At 37.5% G+C, this 21288-nt stretch overlaps 2 protein-coding genes across 4 annotated transcripts in view; one reads left to right on the forward strand and one right to left on the reverse strand.

Annotated features, from left to right (window-relative positions):
* CMSS1 (cms1 ribosomal small subunit homolog) overlaps positions 1-21288 on the forward strand; it is a 370501-nt gene that overhangs the window by 216233 nt on the left and 132980 nt on the right. Inside the window, exon 2 of one of the 3 annotated variants that reach the window (XM_054482988.2) lies at positions 17266-17322. The exons of the other annotated variants lie outside the window; for them this stretch is intronic. Coding sequence (XP_054338963.1) covers positions 17266-17322 — 57 coding nt within the window. The remainder of the gene's footprint in view (positions 1-17265; positions 17323-21288) is intronic. 3 annotated transcript variants of the gene reach the window in all.
* Positions 1-21288, reverse strand: part of LOC129033868 (filamin A-interacting protein 1-like) — a 219553-nt gene that overhangs the window by 135011 nt on the left and 63254 nt on the right. The gene's annotated exons all lie outside the window — the stretch shown is intronic.

The raw sequence follows: 21288 nt of genomic DNA on the forward strand, positions 1-21288 counted from the left end.
GACATGAGTGAGGACGCTAAGAAGAAAAACTTCACAGCTGTTTGTAACTTTCTCACAACTGCTTCGCATTTCTCTAGCATGGAATGGAAAGTATAGAAATGGAGAAAATCAGAACTGGAAAGGACCTTAAAACCCTTGTTTTACAGATAAGGAAACAGAGGCCCAACGAGCACCAAACACTTGCCTAAAGTCACACAACTAGAGTTAACCATAGGACTGAAATTGGAATTTGGAACTCCTGTTTTCTAGTTTAATATTATTTTCTCCACTCTTTTTGGGCATTTTGACTGTATAGTATTGGAGTTGTACCAAAATGAAAAGAGCTGGCTTGGATGAGAAAGGAATCGGAATCTCTGCCACCAGAAGTCAGTGATCAGGCCAAAACTAGACAGGGGCTCCCTGGCATGCGTGTTGGTTTCCCGTGAAAGAAACTTGGACTTATTGTCCTCTAAGAGCTTTTCCAACTCTAATTGTAATGAGTATAGATAATTTTCATCATATTTGTAATAGGGTAATGATTCGTCCTCCCTACTTAAGGCGTTATTGCTCATTCTCATTCATGCATATCTCATCTACTGTAGTCTTTTCTCAGAACCTGTTTTCCCATTGAGAGCACCTGTTCCAAAGTTGCTTAGTAATGCAGTGTGACTAAAAAAGCAGGCTAAGACTCCAAGCTCAGTTCACCATTTGGAATCATGAGTAATCATTGTCCCCACAACTAATTTAACCTTCTACATTAAACCAGTTTCCAATAACTGCTGCTTTTCCTCTACCATATAAACACAAATCAGCTATATAGTTAGCAAAAGGGAGATTGGTGCAGTGAAATCAATCCGTTTTCCCTCCCTGCAGCAAGGATGTGGTATGGCAAAAGCTTTGGTCAATTTATAACCTAATAAGGTATAAGTGGTTTTTAAAGTGCACTGTTGTAAAATTTTCTTTACTGTGCAACTATATAGATATTCTTGACCTAAGAATGAAAAATGTATAGATTTGCATTATAATATAAAATCTATGAGATATGAAGTCTGATGAGAAATTTATTTACCACCTGATAATATCTGTGTGAATATAAACATCTCTGTTACTCTCTTCCTAACATAAAATGATCTTTGCCCATTCTGCCTTTATTCCTTTGTCCAGCTCTCAGATTCTATTTTTTTCTGCTATAATTTAGCACATATTTTCCTAGACATCAGCATTTTTAGACTATGTACTTAAATGTCATATTTATAATAGGGAATTTCCAGAAAACAAGTGATTCAGTCTCCTATGCCCAAAGTACCCCATTCTCCAGTGGAAAGCAGGATGAGTTATTCATTGTATTAGTTATGTGGTCACAATGGAGGCCTATCTCCATAGATTTAAAACAGTAGGTTTTAAACTTTCATCTAGCAGTCCAATAGAAATGTTTCCAAAGTTCCTGTTACCTTCGTTTCCACTGATCCTGGATTGATTTGGGAAGTGGGGTGAGGAAGGAGTTGGTGGTAGGGTTCATATTATCATCGTGGTGATCTAGTAAGTGAGTGAAGGATTCCTTTTTTCAAATATAAAGGAAATTGAGAGCCCAACAAGAAGCCACGTTACAGAACTAGAAAAGTAATTGTCCAAACTGAGCATAAAAACCCAACACCCAAACAAGACCTGAGACCCGCATCCCTTGGCTCCTCCTGTGTTCTTTTTTTTTTTTTTTTTTTTACTAACCCAGTCTCTCTCCTCAAGGAAAAGTCAAGCTAAGCCAGTTTTCCTTCTAAGGCTGAGGATCTAGGACAAGAAGGCAAAGACAGGGATTGAGGACATTGTATTTTACGTTTATTTGCCTCACTTTCTCCCAAGGGAAACACCCCACTAGGGCAGTGTCAACAGACTTTTTTGTAAAAGCAAAAATAGGAAATATTTTAGGCCTTGCTGGCCATATGGTCTGTGTAGTAACTACTAAACTAGGTCAAAATCAGCCAAAGACAATACATAAATTAATGAGCATGGCTGTGTTTCCATAAAACTATATTTTGGACAGTTAAATTTGAATTTTATGTATTTTTCATGCATCATGAAAAATTATCCTAATTTTTAATTTTTTCAGCCGTTTAAAAATGTAAAAATCATGCTTTCAGATTGTATAAAGACAGGCTACAGACCAGATCTAGCCCATTAGCCATAGTTTGCTAACCCCTGCCGTATGGGAATAAATAATGAAACATGAGGAAGATTGTAGGTGTTAAAACATGGAGAAAAATATGATACTTGAAGAACAATTATTTAAATGTGGTAGAGGAAATTATTGATATGGATGCCTCCTTCAGAGAGAGCAGATGGATGCCTTGGCCCTTGATTCTGTTTTAGGTAATCTTAGTTGGTACTAGGTCAAATTCCAGATTGGTTATTTTGATTTACTTTCTTAAGATTTATGAAATGCAGGTTATAGCTGGCTTTAGAGAAGAAAAGTGGAAATAAGAAGAGGACATGTGACTTAGAGCTTGCCATATGGTATGCAGAGCCAACAGAACATTTTATTCGGAATGGCAGCTGGTGGTTTCTGTTATCTGTGAATCATTGTGAAGTCTGTCTGAGGCAGAGAGGAGACAGCTAGCCGAATTCCCCTTTCGCAAAAACTGATTCATAACATTGTAAAGCTCACAGAAAATGCATTTTGTATCACAAGAACACATAAAAATCTCTATTTTTTGACATACAGGCTATATTGATGAACTTTAAAATAAAAAGAACCTGTAAACGTAAAACCATAAAGAAACATTGTTTAAAATAGTATGAAGAATTTATGGGCAGTTTGAATACAGCTTTTGTTGCTTTGTAGGTAACTCACTTATAACAATTGCATAAATGGTAATGCAGTTGTCTGTAACAAAGGACCATTAATTATGACACTGATGACAATGATAACATAATTAACTATTTTTTGAGCTGCTACTATTTGCTGCCACCTAACATACATTATTACATTTATTCCCTGCAACAAGCCTGCAAGGTAGGTATTATTCTCCTGTTGAAAATGATGCTGAAGTTCAGTCACACAAACACCAAGTACCAGGGCCAAATTGCAATCCATATCCCCATCACGTGAAAGTTAGTGTGGTTTCCACTCTACTATTACCATTGATGAGACATGGTAACCAAGAAAAAAAAAAGAATTTAGGAGAACTATCTTCAACTATATTGCTGGGATAGCATTACTTTATAAATATTAATTTTACTTTGTGGTTACTATATGGTAATGGAATTATTTTGGCCCCTTAAAACCTTAGAAAAAATCAAACTAATTGTGCCTTGTAATATTTGTGGTTTATGTGTCCATTGACTGCTTGCAATTTCCAGGCAGGCTGCATCCTTGAACTATTCACTGTCTGAACTTGCCCTCAGAGAATTCTTCCTCCTGCCTCACCTCTATCGAGTGGCAGCCAATGAAAAACCCACAAGCTCGGCAGCTGCAGTTCTGGAAGGCTTCCATCAAACCCTCATTCCCAAATCCCCTTTGAAAATCACAGCTCCTAGAGCTTTGTGTTATCTTCTTGAAGGTCTTGGCTAATGTTTGTAACATTGTAAAACTTAAGCAAACACTGTCTTCAAGACCAGGATTCTTAAACTTGGACTCTGTGTTAACTTGCCTGCACCAAATCATGTACTGCCCCTCAACTGCACTATCTTAAATTCTTACCCTGGAAAGTAGCCTGAAAAGCAGATATTAGGACGGGAGCTTTTTAAATGGTCAGTAGGAAATTAAAAAGCTTATTAAGTTTCAGAAAGTGCCTCTTTGACAGTTCAGAATTGAATTAAAAAAAAAAAAACCTGATATATTGAGAATATGTGGTGACTCAGCCCTGTTCTTGCTCCTCTAAATTTTATTCTTTCCATGAATTGTTTTTAGGATTTAGAGGTCAAGTATCCAGTATACCTGTCTCAGAGGAAACAATATTATTTTCCTAAGTGAACATCTAGTACAAAAGTGGCTGTTTTACGTATAACTGAGCAGTACCAATATCCAGTTCTTAGCCAGCCTTTTTATATATGAATCATGTTATTTAATCCAGATTTCTTTGAAACCACAAGCAGACACACAGTATGGTTATTTGATTGAAGAAACATGGTGCTATTATTCAACCCGCCATGCGTTATTTTGCTTACATTAGTGACCCATTAATACACTTAAGAAGAAAAGTAATTTGCATCATCATCCATTGAAATTGACAAGACTGGATGCTGGTGATTATGGACACTAAATTCCATTGTGGGGAAAGTTCCTGATCTCTGTGTAGCACAAGACTGGTTTTTCTAGACTGTCTCAAAAGTATATCCAGGAACTCAGAATGGGGGAAAAAGCTGCAGCCAGGAGACAAATATGTGCTAATGTACCACTTATTGTCTGGAGAAAATGTACACTCATGGCAGCAGTAAGAAGTTATTTGGTCTGTATTTATTTACAATGTGCAGGCTGCAGAATGTTAGCATTCTGATTATGGCCAGATGTAATGGAAAGAATTCACTAGCATTTTCACACTGGCTTTAGTAAGGAATGCACTTTTTGAATCAACATTGGTTAAAAGGTAGCCATTTCGTTCCAGTAATCCAAAAGGTTCTTTGTGTTGCCTAAATAATAGAGGAAATTATTTGGGGCCTCAAATCCCATCTGAATTGACTGCTTTTGGTCATTTAAACATGCTTCCTTATCAGTAAAACTAAGCAGACTCATTTTTTTTTTAATTTGATAACAAATATCTAGTATTTAGGTAAGACAGTGAGTTTAGATTTATGATGGGGAACCCTCAGAGTTCAAAGTACACTTGCTTGAAATAACGTTGATAAGGAATATTAGTGTCAGTTTTCCTAATGGGAAGGAGGGGCATGCTTTAAACCTAGACTTTCTATGAAATATGCAGCCTCAGGAGAATATCCACTCTGATCAGTAAACAGTATATACATACGAATATATTTGTTTGTGGTGTTTTTTCTCAGTAGAATATCTCAATCACTGCAGTAGTCCACTTTCCTATTTTAATGTTTTGACTATCACTTGTTTAAGTATCAAAAAACAACTTGGGATGTCAAGAAAAAAGCCATTTTGCTATCTCCATGTAGTCAGCAAAATGCTAGGGGGTTCTCTCCAGCTTGAAGACCTGTTTATCTTATGTTATTTTTTAGGGTTGATCTGATATCATAAATGTATATTCAAAATTGTTATCCAAATTGTATGTGTTTCAAGTTTGTGCTTTCTAGGATTATTAGCAATTTGATGATGAAAGCCATCTACATTTTCAAGTCCCTTAAACCAAATGGATTTTAAACAATTAAATTCATAAATGAATGTCCATGCTGTGAGCATATTCCTCCTTAAATTATTAGTATTATTATTATTTGAGACAGAGTCTCACTCTGTCACCCAGGCTGGAGTGCAATGGCACAATCTTGGCTCACTGCAACCCCCGCCTCCTGGGTTCAAGCAATTCTCCTGCCTCAGCCTCCAGAGTAGCTGAGACTACAGGCGCATGCCACCACGCCCAGCTGATTTTGTATTTTTAGTAGAGACAGGGTTTCACCATGTTGGCCAGGCTGGTCTCGAACTCCTGATCCACCCGCCTCAGCCTCCCACAGTGCTGCGATTACAGGCGCGAGCCACTGCACACAGCCGAATTATTTACTTGAATTTTTTAATGCCCTCTGGTTCCCAGTAATCAAACACTTTGACCTTTTTCACCCCACCAAACTATTAAAGAAATTGAACCATAGAAGAAGCAGAAACTTTTATCATTCTGACATAGGGGTATTTCTTGATTACCTTTAAATTTATTTTATTATAATAGAAAAATTCAAACGTAGAGGGAAGTCGAAAAGAAAGAATCCCCATGTGCTCATCACGAGCTATAGCAGTCATCAACTCATGGCCAACTTTGTTACATCTTTATTCCTTTCCCCCTATATTGGATTCTTTGGAAGCAAATCACATGCATGTAATTTCTATGGATTGTCTATTATGTGATTTGAACTTTGTTGGGCTCTGAGGATAAAAAGATGAATGAGACATAGTCCTTATTCTAAGGGATCTCATTAGATTCTTCTGGGATAATAATGTTTAGTAGTCAGTGTAATTATAAGTCCATTGTAACATAGAACCCAAAACTAAAAACCCCTGTACCATCTCTACACATTGCATAAACTTAATATAAAAGGAATTATGGTATAGTAGTTCCTAAATCCACTTTTAGGAAGATCTTCTAAGGCATGAAAAATTTCCTAGCTCTGTCAACTAAAAAGGTCTAGAATCAATGACACCTTGTAGCAATGAACATATGCAACACATAAAGCTTCTACATCTCATTTCCCACTAAGAGGAACAAAGGCTTCTTGGAGAAGTAGCTGACTGCAGGGCTGTTGGAGGAAAAAAAAGATGAGCCTGGAACATCTTTTCATGCCACGATGTTAGGAAGTCTCAAAAAATGATGAGGACATGTCAAAAGGACACCAGAGTTGGCTTGAAAGGACTCCCACTGGCCTAATCTGAAACAACCTGAACAGCGAAACAATTATAAAATGGAAGGTGACCCATTGAATAAAATAAGAATTCATGAGTTTGTTCATGGTGATAATAGGTAGATACTACATGTGTAAGCAAGAAAAGTTATTCTTTACAGTAGAATGCCTACTAATAAATGTAGAAGAAATATAGATTAGAAAACCACCATTTTGCAGCTATCATAGTTGCAAATAGTTAAGAAGTATCAATGGCTGCTGAAACAATTTTTTAAAAGTCCAGTGAGGAACAGGATATTTAGATATCTCAAAGAATTTTCCACAAATTACTTATTAATAATCATGGGAAATAGTAGTTTTGGAGTAGAGAAGCCTGGTAGTGGCACTTCAACCAAGTGATCAAAGTTACCATCATCAATAGTAGAACAAATTGACATCTTGTGCTTCTTGATGTTATGCAGTGAGAAAGATACATTACTTCTATGGTATTCCTGCCCCAAATATGCATAATTAATTTAATATTAAGGAAATATCAGACAAACCTAAACTAAAATATACTCTTCAAAAATTTTAGTATCCTGAAACATAAATAAAGCTGAGCCATTTCAGATTAAAAGAAACCAAAGAGACATAAAAACTAAATGTGTGGGTTCTTCCGTTTGGATCCTGGATCGGGGGAGGAAATGCAAACAGAACAGTATTGGGACAATTGGTAAAATTTGAATAAAATGTGGGGATGAAACATAATATTGTGCTTATATACATTTCCTGATTTTGATCATTGTATTGTCACTAAGTAAGTGAATTTATTTATTCTTAGGAAAATACATTGTAATATTTAGAGGCAAAGGGACATGATGTCTGCAACTTACTCAGATGGTTTAGAAAAACAAATGTTGTGTATATGTAGAAAGAGAATAAAATGCAAAAGTGGTAAAAATTTTAATAACTGGTGAATATGGGTGAAGGGTAAAAGATTTTTTGTAGTATTCTTGCAACTTCTAAGTTTGAAGTTATTCTAAAATTTAACAAAAGATTAAAACAAAGCAAACAGACATGCACACACACACACACACACACACACACACACAGAGTAATCTTCACTTTAAATAAAGCCAACGCAACATATAGAAATCTGAAAATCATACCCTAAGATAAACTGAGGAATACAAAATTTTTGTCTCCCAACAAAGTTGCTACAGAAATCCTCTTAGCAATCTTTATGTTCAAATCATAAAATTTATAAATAACATAGAAATAGTGTCCCATATCCCCTTCTGTAAATTGAGGCACACTTACATTTGTTTTAGCTCTGTCTTGATAAGTTTCTCTATGCATCTTGCTTGCTTTGGGAAGCTCATTGCATAAAGCTGTGTATAAGTGAATGTTTAAATGTTTTTGAAGAAAATGAGTGATGATAACTTGACCTCCAGTACAGATTAAGACCGTTAAAAAACTAAAGCTCTACTAATTTCTTCCTCACAATTACCTGAGTAGCTTTACAGCCACACTAACTGGCTCTGAATCGCTTAGGTTTTCCTTTTTAATCGCTTTTCTTTTTTTTTTTTTTTTTTTTTTGGAAACAGAGTCTCAAATCTCACTCTGTCGCCCAGGCGGAGTGCAGTGGCACAATCTCGGCTCACTGCAACCTCTGCCTCCTGGGTTCAAGCAATTCTCCTTGCCTCAGCCTCCCGAGTAGCTGGGATTACAGGCACCTGTCACCATGTCCAGCTAACTTTTGTATTTTTAGTAGAGACAGGGTTTCTTTCACCATACTGGCCAGGCTGGTCTTGAACTCCTGACTTCAGGTGATCCAACCGCCCTGGCCTCCCAAAGTGCTGTGATTACAGGCATGAGCCACCACGCCCGGCCTCTCTTTTCTTCTCATTAAAATATAACTCTTACAGAAATAATAAGAAAAGTAACGAAGTAATGAGTCTGTTATTTTGAGCCCATCCAAAAAAAATTGCTTCACTGGCAATAGATAGAAAAATAAGATATAGAATTATCCAAAAGCTGATTAGCCAAATTCTTTCTTTTTTCACCATTTTTTTGCTTATAGAGAATTCGAGCAGAGAGCGGAAACAGGCAATACTACTCAGTCAGTTGTAGTTTCTTATTGACTGTTTGGTTTAATTTCAAAATTAACAAACATTGTAATTGTAAAAGATTGGAAATAACCTAAATGTACTTTTGTAGGGACTGGAAGTAAATAGGATTATCCATTTATCCAATACTATGCTTCCATAACAAAAACTGGAAAGCTGTTTATGGGTTTTGTTTGTTTGTTTCTTTTTAAAGGACACGATCTCAGTCCATGTCCTACGTAGTAGCCTCAAACTCCTGGGCTCAAGCGATCCTCCCACCTCAGCCTCCCAAGTAGCTGAGATTACAGGTGCCAAGCCACAGTGCCCAGCTGCTCCTTATGTACTGATACAGAAAGATCTCCCAGGTGTATTGTTAAGCCCAAAAAGCACAGTACAGAACATATTGTCTATATTGTATGCTACCCTTTGCATGTAATAAAAAGAAGAAAGAATGAACGTACATGTTTGTCTGCATATGTGTAAAACGTCTTTGAAAAATGCACACACAATATTGCTTGCCTAAGGAAATAAGAATTTTGTGTTGGGAGACAATAATTTTGCATTAATTCAGCAATAACAGATGTTGGAAAAACTCCTAAATTTAAAGCTTATAAAAAGAATAGGAAATTATGCTTTCACCAGTGTTGTATTGGTATTGAAATTAGCATCATCTAATAATAGTTCATCAAACATAGAGACATTCCCAGACCTTTCACTGTAGTGGTGAAAACCATTATGCATTTTATCTAATTCAGTTAGTCTGCTTTACTTATTAACTTGACCTCAAAAAACTGAGCAACCTTATCTAAGTGTTCTTGGTCACAGTAGTACAGCCTATGAAGTACATAAGGAGTACAGCCAAGACTCACCTGCTACAGGAATATCAAAGAGCAGATGAAATATAATCTATATTTCACAGTATGTAGTATAAAGATTTCACAGTATAAAGATTCAGTGGAGTTCTACCAAAATACCAACTTGGTTTAATACCTAGTGGAAAGGAAAAGAGTAAAATTTATTTCAAACTAGATAGTGTAAGATTCAGTCTTATAATATGCGGGATACCTGGAGTACCTTGGAAAAGCCAGATACCAAATAAGATCTAGGAAATTTTTAGGAATCCAGAAGAATCTAGAAAAGCATCGTCCCTGGAGTTGATATTTCAATATATCACCAAATGATTTTTCATCCAAGATCTCAGTGCTTCCCTTAAATTCGATATTAAATGGCATGTGGTAATTTCCCCCCAGTGGTTTTCTTCACAGTTAACGACTTTCTTCTTTTTTTTTTTTCTTTTTTTTTTTTGAGATGGAGTCTTGTTCTGTCGCCCAGGCTGGAGTGCAGTGGCGCGATCTCGGCTCACTGCAACCTCCGCCTCCCGGGTTCACACCATTCTCCTGCCTCAGCCTGCCGAGTAGCTGGGACTACAGACGCCCGCCATCACGCCCGGCTAATTTTTTTGTATTTTTAGTAGAGATGGGGTTTCACTGTGTTAGCCAGGATGGTCTCGATCTCCTGACCTTATCATCTGCCCACCTCGGCCTTCCAAAATGCTGGGATTACAGGCATGAGCCACTGTGCCTGGCCTCATAGTTAACAACTTTCTTGATCTGTCTACCTGCATTTTATAATTGGATACATGAATCAATCCAAGCTGTCTGAATATTTCTTTTTCTTCCTGCACACACAAAAGTCAGTGAAAAGTAGGAACCTAAGACAATCTCTGGAACAGGTAACCATCTCTTACCACTTACAACATAAGATTAAACAAAGAGTTCTCTCCTGTGGCTTATTTGCATATTTCATTTGCATAATTCTCATCTAACTCCCTCTTTAAAAAAAAAGTATTAATTATTCAAATAAATACTATCTATCCAGGCCATAAACAGTATATTAAAGTTCTCTCCCTGAGAATCATTTGTATAGTTCCAGATAATAGCATTCCATTTTAATATAGATGAGTACACAGATGTGACCATGGTTTTAGAAACAGTTTAGGTAGCATCAAGAAACATCTGCACATTTTCCCAGCAGCCTGAGTAACTAGTAGTGATTTGTACAGACTTCTCTGCATCCGCTTTTTCCCCCTTCCTTTTTTCAGCACATCTAGATGATTAATAGACTGAACAGGCCCTTATATATGCATTCTGACAGCCTTTAGGACGGTCTTGGTTGACAATACACACATAAGCCAATGTTGTTATCATGAAACACTTCATTTGAATGACTATTATAGGCTGAACAGGATGTCCTATGCCAAGAGGTTGTGACATTTTGAGAGGGTGGTGCTGGGAGCCATGTGGGACTCTTTTCCCATCACAGCCAAGTTGACATTTTCTCAGGTTGTAGGATCATTAGGGCTGCAGGGGGAGAAACTTTGTCAGTGGCTGGGTAGAAGTCCCTTGAGCCTGGATTATGCATTTGAAAAAATGATTTCTTTGCCTTAGGGAAGAGAGTCTCATTTTAAAAAGAAAAAAGTTTTTATAACGAGTTCATGTATTCCACTATGAATTTTGCTGAAAAATCTGTCCTGAAGTATGTCTTTGCTGCCAAATCCCACGCTTTACAGTTAACCAAAGTTGACTCTGTATGACCTGTTACATTTTCCTTAGACAGTTGGATGTGATCACAGAAGGGTGACTGCCAAAGTTTTATTTCAGCTCAGATATAGCTAAATGCAAGAAATCACTTCCTGACACCTTTCTTCTGCCTGCCCCACCCTAAATCACCATTTTTCAAACAAGCTATGGGATCTACAAAATGGCCTACCTGTGTTCCAAGTTAATTTTGAGAATGGCTTTTTATGGCTGGTTTGTAATCTCTTTAGAAAAGCAAAATTATGATGGAAACTCTATGACATCCTAAGCTGTAAGCACTTGAAGATGAATGTAACTTCAGGTCTGTGAAGCTAAATATTTACCTTCCACATGATTTACTGCATCTTTGTTCTTTCCACACTGAGCTTTTTCTTTATGTGCATCCCTTCATCTCCAAGCTACTTTTTAGTAGCCCTGTTATATCAGTGTTTTGTGATGTTACAAAAAAGCAAAGAATGTGAGGTCAAATTTTCCATTACATACTTCAACAGGAATGCCAGGGAACTTAGCCAAACTAAGGCTACAAAAAAAAATAAAATAAAAATTACAGGAAAGATGATTCATTAGTCAACAATTGCCTTACCAAGAAAATAGAATTACTTGTATGTATGTGGTTTGGGGAAGGGGGATAAGTGCAGATAGCCTGGCTATGAGTGAAATGCAGGTATTTTATGTCTATGTAGCATGGTTTTAGACCTACCAGAGATCTTTTAAACGGTAAAATTCAGGAGAAAGGATAACTCGTGTTGTGCCTTGATTTATCTCACCTTTTTCTTCTTTCAACATGAAAGTATATCACATGCTGACCCCAACTACAATTTGATTTAAAAAAATAATGACAGCTGAAAACTAGGATAGAAAGGCACAGGCTGCACCTCAGGAACAGTGAAAACAGGGACCATTGCCATTCCTTCCTCTTTCCTCAGCTGTATGATCTGAGTCCCTTTTTATTTCATGTAGGTCCCCTTCTGCTCCCCTTTCTCTTTATTTTGCCATAAGCTCTGGATCGTGATCCATCCCTAAAACATTGTCATATTAATAGAAATTCTGGAATTTGGCCTTTAAATATAGTCATTATTACATATTAAAGGATCTACAAAGGGCAAAAATTGTGGCAGTAGATGAAAACAATAGCCACTGAAATTTTTTAAATCCTACAAGCTCGTAAGATTCCTCTTAAACAAACAGAATGATCCAGTCACAGAGTTTAGTGCTGTAAATGTCAAACTCAATATAAACTTGATTTTTTTTTTGTATTCTAATAAGAAGACCAGCCAGTAACAAAAAAACATGGGCTCTGTGACCAGCCAATACCAGATACAGTGAAATCTGTTATCTGATGTTTCGTCAGCTAGCCTGTGAGCACCATCATGTAATAAAATTCTCTAAACGGTGATTCACGGTGCTACAAGATCTTTGTGCACCTTTTGACTAATCAGAGACAAATCACATCAGGCTCTTGTATTATTTTATTACTAAGTATATTTTATTTTAGTTCTTTGGAAATTGGTAATCCATGTATGGTTCAGACATTGTTAACCAGAGTACATAATTAGAACAATTCCAGCCATGCCAGATGATACTGTATTTACTGAAGAATTTTATTGCCTTTTATGGAGAACATGAGGGAGGAAAAGAGAACAGGTTTTTTTTCTTTTCTTTTGCCACATAGCTGATAACCCAGTTGCTATAACCATTTCTTCCACACAGAGGGACAACAACATGAGAAATACACGTTTTAAAGTTCCTAACAATCAAGTACTTCTTACGGGAAGCTGGGACAGTTCAAGAAAAGAAATGGATTGAAGGAGAGGAATAGAGCCAAAGTTCCCAGACCTTGACAACTAGGGCAAATGTAACAAGTCCACATTCATCATGGAAAAATGTAAAGTCCTGCATGTTTGTGGAAGAAAATGACTGCATTCGCAGAACAAGAGGGATAAGGGGCTAACATAGCCTGTGCTGGTCACAGCCTTCTTTGCTCATCTCTCTTTACCTCAATGTGAAGGTCAGTGACAGACCCCCTGAGCAGGGAATGTTTTTTGAATTATAATGATGGAGACAAGTATCCTGTGTCTCAAACTGACAAGAAGTACTCCTCAGTCCTCAAAGCTCAGAGAGGCTTTCTTCAGGCATATCCAGTATTTCATTCTTTACTGTGTTGTGCCTTACCTGCTCTCTGTACATACAAGTAAGGAAAAGAGAAAATATATGCAGAAAATCATGTCCAGTAAGTTTTATTCCCCTTTGAAAGATTATATTTTGTCTTTTCAAAGTCTCTCTGTCCCTGTTCTTCTCAGCTGTATTAAATATTTGTTTCCTTCGTTCTTGAATCTCATTTTCTTGAGGCTTACAGCAGCTCAGCAGTCTCTAAGGTCTCTTTTCCCTCATCCATACTCTCACTTCTCTATTTTTGACTACCTTTGCAGGCCAGTAGGTATTTATTATGTCTCATTTGCTGTGAGAGGCAGGCTCCACCCCATCCTACCATTCTCCCAGACTTTATTCCTTTTAACCGTCTAACTAGCCATCCATTTGAGTCAGTAAGGACATGGAGACTTGAGAAATTTACATCCTTGGAAGGTGATTATGATATGTTGAATTTATTTTTTAAAACTTTTTTTACAAAATGACAAAAAATTATGTATATTTAGGGGGTACAATGTGATATTTTAATCTCTGTATACATTATAGAAAGAGTCAATCAAGCTAGTTAACATATCCATCACCTCACCAACTTATTTTATTGTGACAAGAACATTAAAAATCTATCCTTTTAGCAATTTTGAAATATGCAGTATGTTGTTTTGAATAACTGTAGTCATTATGCAGTGCAATAGAGATCAGCTTTTTAGATTCTACATATAAATGAGATCATACATACTTGTCTTTCTGTGCCTAGCTTATTTCACTTAGCATGATGTCCTCCAGTTCCATCCATGTTGTTGGAAGGACAGAATTTCCTTCTGTTTGAAGGCTAGCTAGTAGTTCATTGGGTGTATATACCATATTTCTATGATGAACCCTGTCCTGCTTTGCAAGATTTTAAAAGGGAATGTGCTTTAGAACAAGACACATTGAGATTTGGGTTCAAATCCCGTGACCTTGAGCCAGTTACTTGCCTCGTTTATTCATTTAACAAATTTTGATTGAGCATCTTCTATGTGCCAGTCATTGTGATGGGCACAAGGGATGCAGTTGTTTACAAGATTGACATGGTCTTTGCCCTAATGAAGTTTATATTCTAGTTAGGGAAACCAGTGAAAAATAAATATTTAAATAAGTATTTACATCATAGTATAAAGAAGAAGTAACACAGGGGTAATCTGTCAAGGGGGGCAGTGAAAACTATTTTTGAAACAATAGGTAAGCTGAGGCTCAAAGAATGAGTAGGAGTTAGCCAAACAGAGAGTATACAAGAGCATCACAGGCTAAAGGACAGCTTGCTCCAAGACCCCAAGTCAGGAAGGAACTTGAGACAAAAGAGGAACTGAAAAAAGGCAAGCTAGACTAGAGCCCAGTGAAAGAGAGAGAAGTAGAAAGATACAGAGGTAGTGAAGCCAGATTATACAGAGCCTTATAGGCACTGGCAAGAATCTTGGTCTTTTCTAAGAGCAATGAGTAACCATTGAAAGATTTTTTTAATGAGGTAAAAACTTGATTTGTATTTAAATCACTCTGATTATTGTACCTCATCACACAGTAGATGAGAGAAGGAAACCAATGTGAAAAAGGCTGGTGCCATTTTTCAGGTGAGAGATGATGGTGGCAGTCAATGGAGTGGTTAATGGCTCCAAAACAGATTTAGGAGGTAGAGCTGACAGGACTTAGTGGCTCTCTGCTTTGGTGACATTGCAGAATAGGAGCGTCTCTGATGACTTCCATTTTTCTGATATGAGGTGCTGTTTCCTGAAGTTAAGAACATTTAGAGGAGAGCCTAGCCTGGGCGTAGAGAGGACTAGATCCTAAGCTCAGTTTGGAACATGTTTGATCTAAGATGCTTGTGATATATCCAAGGGGAGATGGTATGCAGGTAATTGTAAAAACATATCTGGAGCTCACAAGAGATGTAGGCTAGAAATATAAATTGGATAACAGTTTATAGATTATATTTAAAGCTGCAAATATGACCTCTCGAAGCCTTAGTTGTTGCATCTATAACTTGGAAGTAATGATCTAGCTGTGCAAAGAGGTTGAAAGGGATGCGTACAGCACATAGCACAGTATCTAGCTCATAGTAAGCACTCAGTATATAGTAATTGCCATTATTACTATGTCTAGGAAAATCTCACAGCCTTATTCTCTGAGTTGGCACTAATTGACAAAGAGGAGAGTGGAAAAGAGTGAATAAAGGAATGAACATAAATCTGTGAAAATATGTGTATAAAATCGAGATAAAACCATTAGCTTTCATTGTGCTGCTGTGTTAGAATTTTTTTTTGTAATTTTTAATTCCCAGGCATCCCTCCTCTCGCAAACACCTCCTATAATTCTCCCCCTGAAAAATCAGGGGACTTCATTTATCTTAAATGGGACATTTGGACCCAAATGATTTCTGAGGCTGCCACCAGGTTCTTCATCTTGGTGGATTCTCATCATTGCTGCTACAGTGACTGATTGATTTGTTGAGAAATATCTGTCTAAATATTCTTCTGGTAACATTATTTTTAGGAAGGCAAAGCCTTTACATTTCCAGACGGCAGCTTTGCTGTGAATGTGGGGAAACCACAGAAAGCTGTAACACATTGCACATGTCAGCAAGGCCTTCTGGGCTTCTTGGCATTCCTAATGATAATGATCCCACTTGGTGGAGGCTGACCCTCCCTGCAGCTGGTGTCCTTTCTGTGCAGGGATGAGGTCACTGGGGAAGGGGGAGGAGGCGGAGCTGGGGTGGATGAGAGAAGGGAAGGGGAAGAAGCTGTCACATCTGCATTCTTGGTGGAAAAATGGAAACATGTTTGCCACATGCTTGCTTTGTTTATTTATTTTTTAAGGAAAGGGTATGGAGAGGCAAGAGAATAGTGAGGAATTGTAACATGATGAGGGCTTGGTTTTCCCCCAAGGCTTCACAGCTATCTGTATTCTCAATAACAGGCTCATCAAATTTCCCAGGGCACTGATAACCCTATGAATCTAATCCTGAATACTTGAAACTGATCAGGGCCAGGATATTCCAGCTGTTTAGATCCAGTAACTTCTTTAGAGTTGTGAAAATTCCTAATTCTAGATAGTGCACTCCTCCTTATGCCTCAGACATGTCTTAAAAAGGGAGATTCAGAATTTTCAGAATTATTTTTATATTTGGCAATGTAGTTAAAAGTATCAGGTTGTTCATCTATTTCTCAAAGTTGTCACTGAAAGTAAACAACCTTTTTTTTTTTGAGTTTACTAGTAGTAGCCTAACTGGTAGACCATAGTTTTATCTCTAGAGCTTGTATATACAGAGATTATAAATCTAGAATTCCCCAACTCCCCCCAGGATTTGGGGTTGTTGTTACAATTGGTTGTTGATGTTTTTGTGAGGAGAGAGGTTAGCAAAAGAGGGGTCCCATTGTCATTACAGGGAATGACCTGGCCTGGGCAAAATCACAACCAACCACTTGGCCATCTCAGCTCCAGGTAATAGAAATAAGTCAACGCTGGCAGAAGTGGGAAAAATACTCAAAATGCTCTCAAGATGGTTTTGAACCCTTCAAACCTGATAAGGCCAGGTCTGATTAGCCTTTGTATCTTCAATGCCTCAGCCAGGGCCTGATACATAGTAAGTGCTCAGTGAGTGGTGAGTGACCAAGTAACCCAGTTTTCCTGTTTTCCATGGTTCAGGGCTACTGTTGGTAGCCAGAACAAATGACCATGAGTAATTAGGTAGAGGGAAAAAATATTTCCTCCTAAATCATGGAGAAAGAGGCTGTTATTTAAGTAAATATAATAATTGACTATCAACGGTGCTCCCGACCTGAGTTTTCAAGATATAATGTAAAGGGTATTGTCCTCAGGTTTTGAAGGTCCAAAACTGCTAAATGTTTAGCCATTGAAGTTTTTTAACCTTAATTTCCTTGTTGGTAAAATGAGTATAATACTTTCTCTGCCTACCTTTCTAGGGTTATTTTCAGGATTAAATGCTTTTAAGGAAGTGAAACTAGTAAAAACTATCGGAGGTAAGTGTTGTTATTTTCTTCTTTTGAGAACAATATATCTTTAAACATTTTTAGAAGAAAAAAAGGCTTTGAATTCCTTGAAGAAAAGGTGCTTCCAAAGCATATTTATTGATGCCATTATTGTAAATCCCTCTTTAAGCTTCATGCATTTAAAAATTAATGACAACTCTCCTCTTCCTTTCTGGAAAGCTTTTATGACTTAACTCCAAATTCTATGTGTTTAAATAAACTAAAGTATCATGTCCTCCTTAAAGAATACCATTATTATTCATAACCTCTGAAACCAGCGAGGGTCATAAAGCTACTGACTGCGAATGATTAAGTGGCCACAGATAAAACACTGGCATTACCACATGTAAATTCTTTCCCTGCAGTTTGTGCCTCCGCAAACAGTGATTCAACTGCAGGTGTCTGTCAAGAGACAGTAGAGTTTTGTCCTTCTGGAAGCCTCACTGTATGTGAAGTCAAGAAACAATGCCCCTGCCACTGTCTAGCTACAGCCTCAATCAAATCATTTCACCTCTCTTAGCCTCTGCTTCCTCTTTTAACTGAGAGAGCATTCAGTGGCTGTGCGTCTGGGCCTCACTGCTCTCCCCAGAAGGCATTTGAAAAAAAAGGAAGGCATTTTTGGTTGTCAGAATGACAGGGTGGGCAAAAAATGATAGGATGGAGGTAGCTTCTGGCACTTAGTAGGCAAATTTTCTATGGTGAGTTGAGCAGACTCATGAAAGAACGAATTATCCCTCCTATAGTGTAAATATACCCTCCTAAGAAACACTGGGCCATAGCTTGTGAAAGTGAAAGGGTTCACAATTAATAGTAAGGGACTGTCCCAGGCAAGCTGGCATATAGGGGCCAAAGAGCCACAATCCAAGTCCACTTGTGCTTGCATTGTCTTCCTGCATTCTGGCCCTGTTTGCCCCACAAATGACCAGGTCCCAAGCTCTGCTGAACAGCCCTCAGGGAAGGGGACAGATAGGTCCAGACCAAATCCTTCCATTGTCTTTATTTTACTAGGAAAACTAGCAATAGAGTTAAAGTTAGCTCACTTGTTTATCCCTTAATTTGGTTATGCTTTAGTCCCAGAGGCCCCTCATTTCTCCCCTTTCCAGACCTTCAGAGCCTTCGGCACTGCCAGCCCTCAAGTATGGCAGCTGCTTGAAGCATTTGTTTGGGGTGGGTTGGGGAAAGAGGAGGAAGAGTAGAGCCAGCTCTTCCCTGCAGCTGTGGCTAACCAAGGCAAGCCGTGACACGGAGCTCACTCCATCTCAGTCAGAGCCCACCCTGAAGCCATATCTGTGGGTACAAAGTTATTGTGACACAACCCACCACACAGTGTCAGGGGAGAAACTGAGCATGGTAATTGAGGTGCCAGGTGATTCTTGCACCACTTTTTTGGACTGCCATTTAGAGAGGGAAAATAAATGCCAAATCAGGAATCATTTCCACTCTGTTAACATCTCACTAAAGGAAGCATTAAGTCCAGGTGGGTTTTATGTTTTTCAGCCCCTATACATGGACAAAGATTGGGATTCCAGATTTTCCTAACTAGCCCTAGGTTTTTCTCCTAGGACATTTTCTTTCTGCTTCTAAAATTGTATTTTACTCTTTAAAAAAAAATCTGTTGTGCAGAATTATAAAAGGTTGATATGATAGCCTAGACTGATTGCTTAAATATGGACTTGGACAGTTATGGAAAAGCACTTTTGTTTGTGTCATGAAATTAACGTTATCACACACACAATTGTCTATTTTCAAACCCAATGGATTACATCTTATATGAATGAAAGAGTATAGCAAAAAAAAAGGGCATAAAATTTTTATGCCAAAAACAAAGTCAATGTCTGAATTTAACTGGAAAAAAACTGTAGAAATTTGTGTCTGACAATTGCAAACAGTTCTCTTTTCTTGTTTTTTCTTTTACCTTCTCTCCTTACTATTTGAAGTTATACCTTTGGGAACACATAGCTTCTCTACGTTATAGAAACGTGGCAATAAATCATGGTAACAAATAAACTATTCTCTGGTTTCATTTATCATCTCTTTTTGAGGTTTGAGCATACTCAACAAAGATTAGAGGTTAGACTATTGCTCTTCTAACTTGTTATGAAACCCTAGGGTCTTACCAAACTTACCAAAGTCGATGAAGGATTAATTTGGGGAGAGCTTTTTAAAAAATCACTCAGCATTATAAGGGAGGTTAATATGGCACTAGAGTGTCATATTTTTAAGAGGGAGTCTTCTTTTTATTGATTGATCTACTTATACCTCACTTCCAAAACATATGCAGTACAGAAAATTAAAATAATTCATTGAGGGAATAAAAGTGATTAGAATATAAAGCCAGAGATAACAGTGAGAAACAGAAATAAGTTGACCCTTGAACAACATGGTTTTGAACTGTGTCGACTTCTGCCATTCCTGAGACAGCAAGAGCAACCCTTCTTCCTCCTCCTTCTCAGCCTACTTGAAGAAAAATGAATAATAAATATATTTTCTTAATGAATAGTAAATGTACTTTCTCTTCCTTATGATTGTTTTCTAACATTTTCTTTTCTCTAGCTCACTTTATTGTAAGACTACTGTTTATAATATATATACAACATACAAAATACTTGTTAATTGACTTCTTATTTTATCGATAAGGCTTCTGGTCAACAGTAAGCTACTAGTAGTTAAGTTTGGGGGGAGTCAAAAGTTATATGCAATTTTCAACTGCACAGAGGGTCAGTGACCCTAACTTCTGAGTTGTTCAAAAGACCATATACTATGTGGTTCTTTACGGTTATTAGAAGTAAATCACTATTTAGCTCTAAGCTTCCTAGTGGCCTAAGTGAAAAGGAACATGCTTTTTTAATCACACAGACTCACCTGTGGAATGAATCTATTAAGGATATCATGGGGTAGTGTTTGGGGGCAAATTTTTAAAATTTGTTTATTTACCAGCATTTCTGGTAGATCAGTTTCATAGATCAATAAATAAAAAGAAGAATCCTTCTTAAAAATATGACACTCTGGTGCTGTATTAACCTCCCTTATAACTCTGAGTGATTTTTAAATGTGCCCTCTAATGAGTCAGGAACTTAACACGGGGAGGGAGTTTGGGCAATATCAGAGAAAGGCATATCTTTTTTAGATTTATGTGAAATGCTCAGTATGAAAATTTTAAATCTCTTAAAATTGATTATAAAATGTTTTAATGCTAAAATAGAATGCTTATCTGATTATGGTAAGATCCAAATTGAATCATAGTCATTTTCTGCTTTTTTAGAGACGTCTCTGTAAATTCCCACTATTTGTTTATTTGTTTGTTTTGAGATAGAGTCTCGCTCTATTGCCCAGGCTGGAGTGCAGTGGTACAATCTCTGCTCACTACAACCTCCGCCTCCCAGGTTCAAGCAATTCTCCTGCCTCAACCTCCCAAGTAGCTGGGATTACAGGTGTGCACCACCTCGCCTGGCTAATTTTGTATTTTTAGTACAGATGGGGTTTCACCATGTTGGCCAGGCTGGTCTCGAACTCCTGACCTCAAGTGATCCACCCACCTTGACCTCCCAAAGTGCTGGGATTACAGGAGGCATGAACCACCGCACCCAGCCTCCCCCAGGTTTTGTTAAATTAGCGGCTTTAACTTTAGAAGATAACTCTGTGAGACACATTCTTTGGGAGCATGGAGGTGGCTCCTTGTGGAAGAGTCTTCAAGAATTTGATCCAAAAGTCAGCTCTATAATGCCCTCTACCAAACTATTTTCACATGTTTTAGGTAGCAGTTTCTTGTTGCAAACAATCTTATACCCACCTTCAATAGAGAAATCACATAAAAGTGATATTTTATTAGTATAAATTTATTTTTAAACCATCATTTGAATAATATATACTTATTATAAAGACAGTTATTAAGATCAGTGAAACCCTTTCCATAAGTCAGAAATTTAAATGGATCACAATTCTTCTCTGTCAGTCCAG

This window comes from Pongo pygmaeus, chromosome 2 (genome assembly GCF_028885625.2).
Source record: "Pongo pygmaeus isolate AG05252 chromosome 2, NHGRI_mPonPyg2-v2.0_pri, whole genome shotgun sequence".
Classification (NCBI taxonomy): domain Eukaryota; kingdom Metazoa; phylum Chordata; class Mammalia; order Primates; family Hominidae; genus Pongo; species Pongo pygmaeus.